Source organism: Ischnura elegans, chromosome 3 (genome assembly GCF_921293095.1).
Source record: "Ischnura elegans chromosome 3, ioIscEleg1.1, whole genome shotgun sequence".
Classification (NCBI taxonomy): domain Eukaryota; kingdom Metazoa; phylum Arthropoda; class Insecta; order Odonata; family Coenagrionidae; genus Ischnura; species Ischnura elegans.
In genome coordinates, this window is record NC_060248.1 from 20,676,905 (window position 1) to 20,693,128 (window position 16,224).

Genomic DNA, 16,224 nt, shown 5'->3' on the forward strand with positions numbered 1-16,224 from the left:
CTGCAGTCAGCGGGAAAGAACGAGGAACGCCAAAACCATTCGGACTTTGTGGACACCGCTTCGATGAACGGCTAAGCCAGACATGGCGCAGCTGAGAGTCCGTTTCCCTCCCCCCCCTGACCAGTGAAGCCAGCTGCAGTGGGTGCTACCCTTCCCCCTCCTTACCCTCCTATGATTTGTGGTCAGATCACTCGTAAAAAATTATCTGAACACACAAAATTAGATGATAAAGCCAGATCCAGGATTTCTAAGGGGCGTAGCCCCTTTGCAAGTGTGTGTGGAGCACCACGAGAAAATGTATACACAAACATAGAATGTGTGACAGACTGACTCACTCACTGTGAGATACTTTTATGTGCATAGAGAACTTTCTGTAAAATTTTCATTAGTTTTCATTCAGTCCCCTTTGGGATATTGACCTGCAAAAATCGATGTTAAAAGGCTTTCAGCATTGTTTTACAAGCTCTAGAAAAGAAAAGGAGTGCACGCACTCTCAGTACTAACAATTATACTGTAAGTAGTTTTTTAAGTATTCATCTCAGAAATAACATTTTATTAGTGAGTCTCATTTCCTTCATAAAAATTTATGATGTTACAAAGTTAGTATTGACAAATTTTTCCTGAGTTTTTATGGCAAGATTTTGAATGACAGTATTTTATGATAGCAAATTTTAAAAAATGGTTACCTAAAGTTCTTTTCATGATGAACACACTGGCTTTTGAATTTTTCTGATATCTTTTAAAATAGCTACGAAATTACACTTTATGCAAACCACACTTCTCATCAAAATTTGCCCAGCCACCCTTTTAAACATGGCTGCCAAAAAAAAGTATGGCTTGTAAATTTTTTTCAATTAGTGTTTTATGATTGTTTACTTGTAGGGAACCAATGATAAAAAGATCAGGATAATTAAAAATACCGAGCAACAAATTTTATTTAAACTAGGTATTTGAAATGGAATGACCCTAATGTCTTTAACATAACAAATTGTTTTAGTGCTGTTTAGTTTTTTGAATTTTAATAAAAAAGACAATTTATAACTAACAGTTAATTTAAAGATGGAGGTATTTCAATTTTTTAGTCTGTAGGTTAAAGTTTATTTTCATGGAATGTAAAAAATAGGCTAATGCCAAAATCCTCAATCATTCCTACCAGTGTACCTTTTAGTTCATGCTCACTTATTGAGACAATATATTGTTATCTAATTGGGACAATATGTTGTTACCTCTTTTGATATTGGGTTTGGCATACAAGTAATATCAATAGAGGTCATGCATGCGACCCTTAAAAATTTTTATGCAGCCTGCATAACTACTTCCTGTTAAAATTTCAGCACTTAAGATAATGGTAGAGCAGACAAAGAAAGTAAATGGATTTAATTAAGTTCATTTAATTCTATATAATGTTCATTTCATGCAACAATTCCAATTTGACAAGTGATTATCATGCATGGAAAAGTTTCTGAACATTTTTTGAAATCAAGTCAAAATTATTAACTGACTAAATACATAGATGCCAAAGTATTTGCAATATTTTTTTTCTCATCAATACATCTACACACAAACCATTGTTTAATAGGGATGTGCGAGTAGCACTTTTTGATCTCGAGTCGAGCATTGAGTCGAGTTGAAAATTAATCGCGAGTATCGAGTCGAGGATGATAATTTCTGAACCAGGCAATACAACAATTCATGCGCCAATATATTCTCATTTTTCCAATCCCATTATGAATTTTATATTCTAAATGCTTAGCTTGATGTAAAAAGGAAAATGTAATGAGGAACGTTGATGGTAATTGTGTCAACATTAGGAGATAAATGAACAATAATGTGTCTTAAACTGTTCCATAGGCACAACTGAAATGAATTAATCTCTAGCAATATGTTGACAATTGAAGTAATGTACTTATCCTATCTGCAAGGAAGAGCCCAGAGTAAAGGAATTTGCACAGCTGTAATAAAAATTACATACTACATAAATGAATCATGTAATATTCAATCCTTTCAAACCGGCACTGTCCGCTTGAACCTTAAAGTTACACATTTTTCTTTCTTTCAGAAATCTTAACAAGTTTTTAAGCATTATCTCGGCTTTGAGTAGGGAGAGTTGGGTAGGGTACAAAAGTATCGCATAAGAAAGTATGAGCAATGCAGCGGTACACTCTGATTACTCCGAATACGCCACTGGGCAGGAAGCCGTGGCTGCTGAAAAGGTATTCGGTGCCTACAGCAAGCTGAAACACCCAAGCAAAGGCATTGCAATGACTTATTGACTTTAAAAACGATATTATTACAAGAATTTAATGATAGAGCTTCCCGTCAGCAGATTTGCTACACCAACTGGCCTCGACAGCTATGTAACTGAAACTACTCGACTCGAATTTTTGAGTACTCGCACATCCCTACTGTTTAACTTGCCAAAATAGTTTGGATGGGTAGGGAGTTTGCTTAAAAAGGAAGGAATTGTGGAACTTCAAGGAGAAGGTGAAGGAAACGCTGTGTCTGAGGCTACTATTCCTTTTTCCCTTCCTCATTAAATGAAAAATTTAAAATTTAATCAGGAGAATGAAATTTCCAATCCCCGATTATGTAGAGTAAGAAGTGCTGTGAATGGTCACACTGTCATTAGATAACTTAGTAATTAATTTTCAGGATTCAGATTCAAACTGGATGTTAGTTCAATGAACCATATCTGCAGTTAGTAGTTCTAAACTTACTGCCAAAAAGACAATTAATACAGCCAGTCTTTCAGTGTTTCTATTATTAAAAGATGTGCTAGCATGGTATCATATTCAAACGCTGTCTTTATTTTGCCTTTATCTGTCAAGGCAGCACCAATGCCAAGTGGCTTCAAAGATGGTGGCCAGTCTACCCCTCAATGTTTCATCTATCTCTTTGCTCCGCACTAACTATACCATAGAATTATTCGTGAAACTCTTACTCACCAGACTCACTAATTATAATTTCCGACAGACTCACACTCCACCCAAAAACCTCACATGAAATCAATTACTTGTACTAAAAAATCTTTCTTCCAATGAACATATTACTATAACTTCTGTTGATAAAGGGTCCTTGTTCCTGATGAAGATGAATATGCAGTATAAGGCTTGAGGCAATTAAATGACCCCATCTTCTATTCTCTCCTCAAATGCAACCCCATTCCCAATGTCAAAAGGAGATCCTCACCTTTCTCAAAAGACTTTGGTCCTGCAGATGTGCTCCGTGTCAGACATTAACTTATTGTCTCCTACTGATTTCTAAGAATACATAAACCGTGCGCGTGACTGCGTACAAAGTCACTTGTTCCTACAGTGCCAAGTAAAAAATAAGTTGTAAACTTGTGTTCATATACATGAATCTTCATGGCCTTTTCGAATTTTTTTCGAAAAACTGGTATTACAGAGATTGGCCTCGGAAGGTAAGGTTTTATCACCTTTTTTATAAATAGGTATTGTTTTTGAAAATTTCAAAGCATTAGGAAAGATGCCTCATTGAAGACAAAAGTTCAAGATTAATAATAACAAGCCGGGGGTTCACCAATAATATTTAGCGGATGTTTGATTAAATTTACTTATAGTCCATAAACATCTGTGCACTTTGAATATTTTAAGTTTAAGATAATTTGATGAATTTCATATTCTGTAACCCACTTCCATTTGAAGGGGGATGTGATTGTTGGAAATTTATGGAAAAGAGGCAAGGCCAAGTTTGGAGCCACATCAAGATTTGACATGAGGTTGGCTATTGAGTAGATGTAATTCTTATTCGTATGATCAGGTGTAAAAGGTAGGTCAGAGGAACCTCCTGAATGACCAATTTCCTTAATTTTTTTATGACCTGCCAAGCTGCCTTATTATGGTTGGAAGCATTATATCTCTTTATAAATTGGTTCCTCAACACCTGGCCTCGATTTTCTCAACCCTTTCCTTATAAAAGGACAACCACCACATTCTAATTCATAAAATGCTTGGCTTCATAAATATGTAGCCTGGCAGAGCTTTTTCTGTTATTGACCCATGGGCGTGATTCCCTCAATTCTTGAATCACCGCCCTTATCTCTTCTTTCACAGTTTCCTTCACTTCCTCCATTTCAGCCTTACCTCTCACTAACCCACATCATGCCAAACAAAACCTTCACTAAGCCCTAGTAAAACTTGGCAGACGTCTCCTCTTAAAATGAAACTTCTACCACTCTCCAATAAATACTTCCCATGCACCGAGGCAGACCAATCCAGCTGGCTCAACTTCACCACCACATTTTTCTCAAGCACCCAAAAAATAAAAATATCATAAGAGATCTCTACTCAATCATCAGCACAAGCCATAATAAATCCAGCCTTCTCCCTTCCAGCCCCTACATTACATACAGACCTAACCTGAGCAACGACTTAAAAAACACCCGCCACCTTCCTAACCATGCTGCCCCCTTCTTCTTCCTCCTTGCCATAGGATCACCCAAGATACAAAAGCTGCTTCATGATTGGCTCCACCTCCTCACTAGTTGTTTACAAATACACCCTTGTACCTACCTCATCTCTGACAACGTCTTGTATTGCCTTTAATGTAATTTCTGCTCATCCTATTCCATTGGAGAATGCACCATTCCAGCATGCAGCTTGATCGATCAGGGGCGCAGTTAGGAATTAAGTCTGGGGGGGGGGGGTTTAGGTGCAACTAATACCGGTGTGTGTGTGGGGGTATAGAATACCCACCAGGATAAGCGGTAGGTGATAAGATTAATAACTTACGGAATTTTAAGATAAATGGTTCAAAATGGTGAGTTTTTACGGCTTTCTGAGGGATATTTCATTAATCCTTACACTATTCTATTACTAGTAATATCAATCCAGTTAAGTAAAATGGATTAAAATTAAAAATTTCTGTGAGCTCTGGGGGGGGGGGGGGGGATTTAACCCCCAAACCCCCCCTCCCTCGCTGTACCACTGCGATTGATAACTACTGCCACTCCAACAAGTCCCCCAATTCTATGAGGCTATTTCAAGCACACCACCTGTCACACCTTTACTTTCGACAAAAGTTTTTCCCTTACCCTCAGAGGCAGATCCAGGTTAGTGGGCTAGGTAGGTAACCTCCCAGTAGTAGTTGGGGTTCAGGAGGTTAAGAAAATTTTGAGAATAAAAAAGGTTTGTGGCAACACAATAAGATTACTAATTTTCCAAAAAATTTTAAAACAAACATTTATATACATTATGTATTCCTCTTCTGCATGTATTTGACAACTGAACAAAATTACCATTATATCTAGTGTAAATTGGATATCCTAAAGAGGGGCTATGGCCACTCTAGCCCCTCTCTGGATTCACTACTGCTTAGCATCGTAGAAATATGAACTTCCCGAAAATGCCAATACAGCATTAAGGAGAGAACTAGAGAATAGGCACATATCTGGATAGAACAAGCTTTCAAACCACCCTGGCTAAATATTACGCACTAGCTGCAACAGTCAATACTTTCCTCTGCCCCATAACATCCCTCCCACAGACACAAGACTGTCAAGAGAGGCTTCCAGTAGACCATTCTCTCTCATTGAGAACAGTGTATTTTTCTTCTTTAACCTCTGATAAAATTGTGACTGTCCCTATTTCTGAGTGTCTATAAATGAAATTAATGCCGGTCATGACCTATTCATGAAAAATAAAGATAATTTCTTTTTATTTTCGGGCATAAGATTCTCACGGTCCATTCTATGAGGTGATAACAGCACCTGAATGCAGCGAGACTGGTATGCTCAGGCAATGCAAAACCATGGGCTTGAAATTCCTTCTGTATCCCTAGAACTGAGGACTTAATGAAGACCGGTCATAGTGAATTTGAGTTCACGGGTTAAATAATACCAGAGTCAACCACGCCACAAGATGCTAGAAAAAAGGCTATCTAGACCAAAATCTATTTACTTAGCATCCTGTTTAGTTTAATAATCAACAAGTGATGGCCAATTCCACACGTTATATGGGATAAAAACCTTCCCCTTTAGTATAGCAAAAATGACTTACCTGATGATCTTGAGATAAATGTACTTCCAAGGGATTCGAACTGAAAAAGACATTTGGGCAACCAGGACACTTCAGTCGACGTCTTTTGAAGTGATTATTCCAATCCCTTGCATCAGCACCATCTGAGTCGGGGAACGCACAACCACTTTTCGATGGTATTTCTGTGGAATGATTTTCTTGTATATGATTAGTCACTCCCATTTTGTCAAGGCTGAGGAAAGGGCAAAACCTGCACTTGAAACAAGCGACCTCCTCCACAAGGCTGACATCAGCATCATTATTCCTCAGTGGTTTTATCACAGGCTCCTGAGCAGAACATTTTGCAGATTGCTGGGGTAAATTTTTGGATTGAACTGTTTTCCTCCTCTGGCGGCTAAGTTTTGACAATGGGTGGCCTTGAGACGGGAACTTATCCGAATTATGAGGCTTTTTATGGTTAATAGAATGTTTTTTCTTCCCATTACTATCATCCGTGGGAGTCTTGCAGCTTGAGAAATTAGAAGCGATTCTGTAATGGCTACTTTCAGGCTTTTCTTTTAAACTTGGCGAAAGTCTGCTATGCTTCGAGGAAGACGAGATAATTTCAAGGGGAACGTTGGAAGTTTCGCTTAAGGATTGCGAAGAGCTTGAGGAAGAAATATGACCAAGCATCACAGAAGATGGTTCACATTTAACGCCGTGCAGAGAAAGAAGATCACTTCTAGAAGACTGATGAAGAGGGTCAACAATTTGATCTCCTTCATCACCTTGAAGTTTCTGAGACCCTGAGCACTGACTGGAGTTCGAAGAATCTTTCAATTGTGAAAACACAGGGAGCGCATCCCTAGTAATTGGGGAAGAAACTGAAACGCACATATGGGGTGAATGGTGTCTATCTTCTTGTCCTATGTCTACATCCTCGTTTGCAGAGGTCGAATCCACACTAGCACCATCAGCAAGAGCAGAGAGAACAGATGACACCTGACTACCACTTATTGCTGGTAGTACCGCTTCACGAGATGGTAAATGAGACAGTAGGCCGGAGTTTGATGGCGAATCATCAGCTAAATTTTCATCGTGATCGTGTATATGATCATGATGAATTCCACTGGAATCCGAGGATACTAGCATGAGTTCTGACGTCAATAAGGACTGGGGGCCGTGGTGCTGTTGTGATAATGGAGAACAGTCACTATGCGGAGAAAAAACACACGAACGAGAGGGAGAGCCAGCATTGTGGTCGATTTCATCGTGTTCTGACTTGTGCTTTCCAGAAACACTCCGCTGTAACCTTTGTAGATTCAGCTCATTTACAGCAACGAGCATATGGCTGGATGTCAGCTCCGTTATGGGGGGTAAAGAAATGGCTGGATCAGCTGGACTCTGTGGATCTCCCACACACTTTCGCTTTTTCGCAGCAATTGCCTCCGGAGTAGAAGGGCTGGATGAATAGAATGGTGCTTGTGAAGCGGAACTGTGGGAAAGTAATGGAGTTCTTAAATCTTGAGATGCAGTCAAGCCTTCTACCGTTTGACAGAGGGTCTCCTTTGCCGACTCTCCAGGCGAAAGAGACAAAACTTGAACTAGCCCTGAGTTACAAGTCGAGACTCCTTTCATTACCATGTCCATATCTTTTACAGGTTTTTCATGTCCTGGATATGCAAATGCCAACAACGCAGGAGATAGAAGTGTCTGAAAATAGTTACACAATTCATTAGTATACCTATTGGAGACAACTAGTTCACATTATCTTTAACGAATCGCCAAGTGCAAAATCAAATTATTCCAATAACAATACTGGGCTTACCTGTCGCAAAATTCCATCAGAAGGCCACAACATAGCAGTAACAGCGTTGGAATCCACTTCCTCCAAACGAACTACTCCATCAGGGGCGTGATTAATTGATCCCCCGGGTCTATCGGTTTGAGGCATAGTCATGTTCTCCACCATTTCTTGGTCCACTGGCACATGCAGTCCCGATAAGCAGTCATTATTTTTCACTCCACCCGTTGAGGTTGGGCAGATAAGCGTGTCTTTAGCAACTTTCATTTTCATCTAAAACACCTGTAAACATTTGATGGGATTACACAATTAGCACCAACATAATCACTGCGACCATACAAAAGATGAAGATGCTCGCAGCACTGAACTAAAAAAAGCAAACCATTATATTTATAAGTATCGACTTTCTTAAAGATACTTGCCGGTTCTAAACATATACCTCACATTTCAGACAATGAGTTGCTCAACCCAACAAATGTGGTACACAATCGTAATATTAACCAGCTAACCAACTAGCCCATTCAAAAGTGCATATTCAAGAGTCATTTATTTCAAATTTGACAGAGTGTAAACAATTCACTCATGTCGAAAGCCCGCTAGAAAATACAATCTCTTCCAACGCCATTACAAAATTCTACTTCCGAGCCTGGGATGAGGCTAGCTTGAAATTATCGACCTTTAAACGCATGCATAAACAATGTCCCCCAAAACGATAAATATGGCACACATAGAATTTGATTAAATTCCAACAAACCGATAACTGAAAGGAGGCCAGAGACTCAAGTGGATTACCTCCACCAGAAACTTCATTTACCGTTGCGCCATGATGAAATTGTGAGGGGCCCGTTGTAAGGCAGCAGAATCCGCACAGATGATTGGCTCTCCTGACGGGATGTTTCGGCCATTACTGGTTAGCGGGAAGTTTAAATTCAGTAGTCCCATTAAGTAAAACTTTATTCAATGTTAGTGTGCAATTTACAAAAAATATTCCAAAAACTACAATTTGGTAAACTTAATTACTGATAAGCTTTCTCTTCCAGATTTTCTTGATAGTATAGTATCGTACTTAAACCCTTTATTGAGGAATAAATCAATTATCTCACTAGGACGATTTTCCTTAAGAACCAGTATGTAGAATTTGCCTCCAGGCGACAAAAGTCTACGTACATCACTGAAAAGACGATCCATAACTTGTCGCCCATTCTCTCCTCCTGCCCAAGAGCATGTCAATGGATCCTTACAGTTTAATTCTTCATTACTCGTGGGTACATAAGGAGGATTACATATAAGAATATCAACAACTCCAGTTTTGAGGCAAGTTAAGAGATCAGAACGAATTACTTGGAATGTGTGGGTTCCATTTAGTTGAATTGTATTATTGGATGCTTCACAGGCATACTGATTAATGTCAGCTGCAATGTAAAAAGCTGAATCATGTAATGCACGAGACAGAGCAGAAATTATGACACCCGTACCACAACAAATTTCAACAATTACCCTGGGACATGATGATGATATACAACCCAAATCTTTCTCCAATGCATCCATCATTAGAAATGTGTCCTCAGCTGGTTCATAAACATACTCATAATCACTCAGACTTAAGTGTTTCAGAGATGGTGTTTCCATTCTGAATAACCACAATTTCTTACACTTTCAACAGAAAATAAAATAATGACATGAAAATAAATTTTTGACAGAAAAGAAACAATGGTAAAAATAGCAGATAAATCAAAAGTCAAATATGATAAGTAGCTACAGTATTAATGGAGCAAAAATAAGCATAATCACAAAATTATATTGTGCAACAGGAATGCTATTGAATAGAAGCATTTGACTCCACAGACACAGGACTCATGGCTGGAGACGGTTCCAAGAGAGCTCTTCGCCTTTGGGCTTCTCTGGCCACTTGCACTTGAACTTTACTCAGTCGTTCCTAAAAATAAGAAATTGAGTCAGAGAGTTGTGAACTTAGTGAATAAATGAAAAACATAGCATTCAAAGCATTTTATACAAGACTGTATTGATTAGAAGAACAATCACATATTGTCAAAACATCAAGGCCTCATTAACGCGCATAAGGTAATGATTTTTAGAAAATATAATCACAGTTTTTATTCAACTCTAAGTCTGGACTCTAACAGGAAATTTCAACACCAAGATAGAAAGGAAATTGTTTGACTTAGGAGAAAAGAAAAAAATCGAAGCTAGTGTTTGCAAAAAGAGATGGATTCCATTTGTTCAGATATTTGTCGCACAGAGCAAAATGGAGTGATTATACCTTCAATGGCATAGAAACGAAAATAATATTCTTCAGTTTGTATACCAAATTTATCTTTCACTTGAAGTTCATTGAAGGAATTTGTTTTAAAGTTTTAATGTCCAAATGGTAGTACTTGGGTTCATTGATACCAATATCCAATTGAAAAAGGCCAGATTGGCACCCATGAGATGCCACTCCACGTGACGTCACAGGGACCTAGATGCTTCACGAGTAATCAGGATTTAACACTTCCCCGGCGAACAATATGTAAAAACTTTTCTTGGGATACCGCGTGGGTAAGATTATATGAAGTGCCGACGTTTTGCGTACCGACTCGCTACCCATTCTCACGGCTACTAACATTGGCGCTCTCATATAATCTTACCCGCGCGGTATCCCGAGAAAAGTTTTTATGAGTAATAAGGAGTTTTACATCATCTGAGATTACTGAGATGCATACATCTGAGATTACTGAGATGCACGTGAGATGCATACATCTGAGATGCATGTGGCACAGAGCTAAGGGAAACATATCTTAATGATCAGTGATCACTTATTAAATTTGCCTATGGTGGGAAAGTTTCCTTCATTTGATAGGGTATAATAACCCTTCTTTAAGCCAAGCGCTACCAGATTGCAGGGTACTCTGCTACCTGCGATTAGCCTGCATCGCAGTGGTGCTCATAGGATCGCACAAAGGTGGCCTCACACGGTGGCAGCCGGAACCAGAATGACATCACACAGGCTTTTCCCAGCATTCATACTTAGCCGTCGTATTTTCGCATGCTTGAAAATTTTCATTTTTCATTTAATCACAAAAATAGATATCGTCATTTAAAAACCTAAAAGCAAGAAATACACACTCCAGGAGTAATAACCTTTCCAATTAGGCAATAAAAAAATAATAGGAAACCACCCTATTATATTTTGAAATTTATTTTCATCAACTAGCACAAATAAATAACAGACTTTGTTGGTTAATTTTCTGTACTTCACAATGTAATTGAGGCTAGAAGATAAAAAACTAAAAAGCTTCCCAATTCATTTCTTGAAATGACTGCATCACAAGTGATATTTAAAAAAATTATCTTCACAACCCCGAAAACAGTGCATTTAGGGCCTTTATAATGGACAAATGTAAAGAATAACAAAGTTGGATGACAAATTCCCATGCTCTGGATAAGGGCATCCCCCTTAGACGGGACATGAACATGCTATCTCTTCGGTTTGGTAGCCAAGAATTTTATCTCACCACCACCGTTGGTGGCTCCTGGAAGCAGGAGAGGATATGATTCATCATAATTTTGTGGCTCAACTTAAAAGCAAGAATTAAGCATAAAATAAGTTGTATCACTGAGTGATGAAAGTGAAATCCTGTATCTAAAATATGCATTATTTCTGACTAATAATGGAGGAAGCAGCTGGTAGTGTCTGGATCAGTTAGAGTAACTAATTGACTATTTCAACTATTTTAATTTCTCCTGGTGAATACTCAGTGGTGCCGACTTACAAAAAATATTGGGGGGGCCCAAACCGGGAACCTTGCCCCAGTAAATTTTATAAGTAGTGAATTTTAAGTTTTTTAAGCATTTTAGAAGAGTCATATGATCAACATTAGAACCCTGATTACTCAAATCTCGATATCTGGACACTCTGGGGAAAATCGACAAGCCTGACAAATTTTTTCCTCACATCTGTAATGAATTTTTGGGGGGGCTCGGGCCCCCTCAGGCCCCATGGAGTCGGCGCCACTGTGAATACTATTGATGAATTTTTCTTGGGTTCTCCGCCAGGTTAATTCTTTCATATAAGCCAACGTTTCGAGAGACGACTTGTCTCACAATTATATTAACCATATCTGTTCCTTCTCAGCTGTCTCTTCACTACAAACAAGCATGAATACATAGACTTAATATATAGTCAAAACACTTTGATCAACGTCACTAAGGTACTAAAGCATTTTGTTTCAAGACACTTAATATAATTGTAAATAAACCATATTCTTTTCACTGTGACTGCAACTTCAGGTTATTTAATAATCTGCATCACTTCCTTTCCTTCTTCCTGCAATGAATCATGAGGTGATTCAAACACACTGCATATCGCCCCTTCTCCCACTAGTACGCTCCTCCTCTCACGTGTTTTCTCTTCAAGCTTCTCTCCTCTTCCTTCTCCTCAGTTCTTATGTTTTGTCCCATATTTTTGTATTTTCCCCAGCCTCCAGTAAGTGGGGAACCCTGTCACTCCCTGCCGCATTCAGCCCTCCTTCCGAGGAGTAGCCTCACCATTGTCACTCCAACACAATAGAACTGATCAGGGAAAATACTTCCCACATTGTCACCAATGCCAAGCCACTGATCAGCCATTTGCATTTGTAGGAAAACCCTGCGCTCCTGGTGAGGAGAATGACCTTGCTAAACTCGTTAATGTCCTGTATAGGGTGGTTTCCTATTATTTTTTTATTGCCTAAATCGAAAGATTATTACTCCTGGAGTACGTATTTCGCGCTTTTAGATTTTTAAATGACGATATCTATTTTTCGCGATTAAATGAAAAGTGAAAAATTTCAAGCGCGCAAAAACGCGACGCGTAAGTAGGAAAGTCCGTGCGCCGCATTTCTGGTTCCCCCTCTCTCCTTGTGAAGTGACCTTGATCGAGGCTCTGAGCGCTGATAGGACGCAGGATGCTAGCGGATAGCTGAGTACCTTCCTGTCTGGTAGCGCATGGCTTAAAAAAGGTTTATTAATACCTTATCAAGCGAAGAAAACTTTCCGACCTTAGCCAGTTTTAATAGGTGATTATTAAGACATGTTTCCCTGAGCTCTGTGCCTCATGCATGCATTGGTAACCTCAGACGATGTATAACTCCTATCCTCTCGTGTAGAAACTAGGTCCCTGTGACGTCACGCGGAGCGGAATCGCATGGTTTGTTTTCTAGTTCCAACTAGAAAACAAACCAAAGGGATTATTAGGCAAAAATGGTGTGAATGTCGAATGTTGCATAGTCACCGTGTTGGGTAATAAGTGAACATAGAGAAGAATTAATGGCATGAATGATAACTTAAGAATGAATGAGTCAAGTGAATTGATAAGAGTAATAAGTGAATGGGGAGGGGAGAAGTAAAGTGAAATCAGCTGTGGAAGGAAATATGTAAATGTTTCCATAGTTATAGTATATTTTCATAGTTGCTCTAAATATTCTGTAGTAGAATTTATAATGTCAATTTGTACCTGATCAAATGAGCACTGAAGCGTGAAATACTTAGGTGCCTGAAAAATTCATACATTCAAAAAAAAAAATGCGGGAAGATCGAACTCAAAGATGATGGGGCTTCGATTGTAAAAGTTAAGGAAGGATACAGTAAAAAATTATTTAGTCACATTATCAATGTTTAACAGTTGATTTGTGAAGGCTTTCCAAAGAAAATGGTTACAGTCCCTAACACAGTTTCTTTAAAACGGGGCTAAAGAAACAATTATCCTTGACAATGGGAGTCAAATAACAGTGGCCAACAATTCTTGTAACAGACATGAAAATAAACAAAAAGAGAGTAAGGCAATGGAAATAGTGGCGCTCGGTTGTACGCATCATTGCTTCTGATTCTTTGTCCAAAATCAATCAATTCTGTTTATTTTATTGGTACAATAGTTAAATGTTTAAAGCTTTAAGTAATGTTAGAATTATTATTTCCTCTAAATAAGAACAAAAGCTACAACTATTTATAGAGCACACAAGATTTTTTTTATTTTTATAATAAAAATTAATTTAGAAATGCAGATATATCAAACAACTACCCATGGTTGAAAATAGGCATTTGAACTTACATACTTGCAGTGGTGTAGCAAGGTTGTTCGAGGGAAAATTTTTTGAAAAACAGGGTTCAAAGTAATGGGTTTTAAACTAATTATAACACTTTTCATAATCGAAAAAACTTCATTTGTCAAAGAAATATTTTGTAAATTCAGGATTTTTCGATATTTTGTTCTCTTCTTTGAAGAAAAATAATTGTGTTTTTATATTACAGGGGGGGATCCGAACCCCACCTGCCTACGCCACTGCATGCTGACTGCATTAATCCTATCTATGTTCGTGAAAATCAGAGAACTTAACATATATTGGTAATCAATTTGAGACGAAGTTACTTACTCATAATAATCATAGAGATACCGTATCAACACAAATAGTGTAGGTTGTGTAAAGAACACTTCCTACACATGAAACATGAGTCTCCTAAAAATCGTGGAAGAAGAAATTTTTAAAGGATTCACCCATACAACAGAACGTTTCCCAAAAGCTGGCGTATGCTAGGATATTATTGATAAGAATCTCCATCGAAGAAATATGAAATTTTGGGTAAGTTCAGAGTGCTGAAGTGGAAAAAATGTATGAGTATAGATGGAAGATGGAGAAGAGCACAGAGGAAAAGATGTATGAGTAATATACAAGTGGATGGCTACGCCAGAATGACTTCAGAAATGATGAACAAACAAAACATATTTACCTGCGTGTTCTGCAAGACGCTGCTCACGACAGTTACTTTTCGTTTAGCACCAGCTAATTTCTTGACGTACAAATCTAAATCCAAAGGGCATTTATGAAGTTCTGAAATCTTTCTCAGCTCCTCTGCAAGGGTGTCTATTTTTTCCTTCAACTCCAACTGACTTCCCCTGTAATATTAAATGAATAAGAATTACTCCGGTCGAAGAGAATCAAGCCAAAACACAAATAAAATCATACCTCGTAGCTGTTATTCTTTGATCAAGTGCATCAATGGTAGGTTTAAAGAGGCACATTAAGCCTTCAGCTAGGGCATCTCCAGTGGCATTTTCTCCGTAATTATTCGCCTTAGTGACAGAGGTTACCACCCTTCCGTCGTCCTGCTCCATTTTTATAGTAACCCCATTATTTGATCCATGAATATAAAAAATTTGATCACTCTACACTTTTGCTTCTTTCCTCCTTCCGCAATTACAATTTCGTTCTTCTTTTGTTGACAGCAGCCGCCCCCGAGTAAAAAGTGGCTTGGTCGGAACTGGTCGGAACTAATTGGCAGCACTTGTCCGCAGCCCTGGCACACGACGTCATGGCATTGAAACCCGCGTAAATTAAGGAAAAATTTGTGGAGAATATGTTGGATTCTAGAGAAATAAGGCCAAATCTTATTATTTTAAATTCAATAACCACTCTTTCATGTGAACTGTATGAACTTACACTGGGAGTCTAACACTCCTGTACATTAATATTGCGAATTATATGTCTGTATGTCTTTACCTTAAGCTACGAACTCGTAACTGCTAAGTACGCCTTGAAGCAATGGGATAAAAACTGGAAATTATCTACGACATTAGCGAACGGACTCTCATCACAGTAAGGTGATGTTTACGTAAATGACGCGAGTAGCAGTTTGTCTCGGTCACTATTATTGAAATTATTTCATCATCAAAAAATAACTCAAAATATGCCAAGTATGTACTCTATACACGGAACAGGCAATAATTGTTTTCCAACTAATTCACAGGCAAAAGGTAGAAGAGGGTCTGCACTGTCGATTTCTTGCCAATTATTCTCTTCAAAATTCTCTGAGCATTCTGCACTCTCTTCTTCTAAAGCGTCAAGCCCTTTCTCATCGCATATTTCACTTGAGCTAGAAGCCATGGTCAACTAAAGAGAGGCACAGATATATGTGATCTCTCTCAATTCAACAGTCACTTAAAATGATTGGGATAGTCGGATACCTCTTTTCTTATTTACTGTTAGGTATTCTCTCATATTGAACAAAATCGCCACAACCAATGATTGACCTGAAAATTACGGCATGATAAGGTATATAATAAAAAAAAGAGTGAAACATTTATTGCTGAAAATGTCATTCCATGTACGTGATCGCAGCTGCATTAATGGTCTCAAGTTGTCTCGGTACAATTTGCGGAGGTAGTTAGGCGGTCTGCGGAGTATCTCCTTGGTACGATAAGTGGAGGTTTTATGATATAAAGAGGTTCACTACAAAGAGGTTTGCCTATAAAATTACATGTAAATCTGACGGGACCGCAGGGGTGGTATGATGTATGGAGGTTTATGATGTAAAGAGGTTCACTACAAAGAGGTTTTACTGTATAAAAGAATGGTAGCTACGAGTACCTGGGATTGTTTTTGCATAGCACCAGCGAGTTTCTAATTGTTG

At 38.4% G+C, this 16,224-nt stretch overlaps 3 protein-coding genes across 7 annotated transcripts in view; all 3 read right to left on the minus strand.

Moving 5' to 3' along the window:
* Positions 1–8,679, minus strand: part of LOC124155522 — a 42,663-nt gene extending 33,984 nt beyond the window's left edge. Inside the window, exons 1-3 of one of the 5 annotated variants that reach the window (XM_046529418.1) lie at positions 8,594–8,679; positions 7,804–8,061; positions 6,018–7,688 (exon numbers count right to left, since the gene is read on the minus strand). In XM_046529418.1, the coding sequence (XP_046385374.1) occupies positions 6,018–7,688; positions 7,804–8,052 (1,920 nt within the window). In that variant the 5' untranslated portion in view covers positions 8,053–8,061; positions 8,594–8,679. Of the gene's footprint in view, positions 1–6,017; positions 7,689–7,803; positions 8,062–8,201; positions 8,511–8,533 lie in introns of those variants that run through there. The other 4 variants (XM_046529419.1, XM_046529415.1, XM_046529417.1 and 1 more) reach the window with 4 other exon arrangements.
* A 36-nt stretch (positions 8,680–8,715) lies between these two features.
* On the minus strand, positions 8,716–9,408 carry LOC124155523 (methyltransferase N6AMT1). Its single transcript, XM_046529420.1, has one exon. The coding sequence runs from the start codon at positions 9,406–9,408 to the stop codon at positions 8,776–8,778; it is 633 nt and encodes a 210-aa protein (XP_046385376.1). The 3' UTR covers positions 8,716–8,775.
* A 60-nt stretch (positions 9,409–9,468) lies between these two features.
* On the minus strand, positions 9,469–15,033 carry LOC124155525 (SNARE-associated protein Snapin-like). Its single transcript, XM_046529421.1, has 3 exons — positions 14,781–15,033; positions 14,545–14,710; positions 9,469–9,715 (listed from the first exon to the last, which is right to left on the minus strand). Exons 1-3 carry the CDS (start codon positions 14,927–14,929, stop codon positions 9,596–9,598), a joined length of 435 nt encoding a protein of 144 aa, XP_046385377.1. The 5' UTR covers positions 14,930–15,033; the 3' UTR covers positions 9,469–9,595.
* Between the last annotated feature and the right edge of the window lie 1,191 nt (positions 15,034–16,224).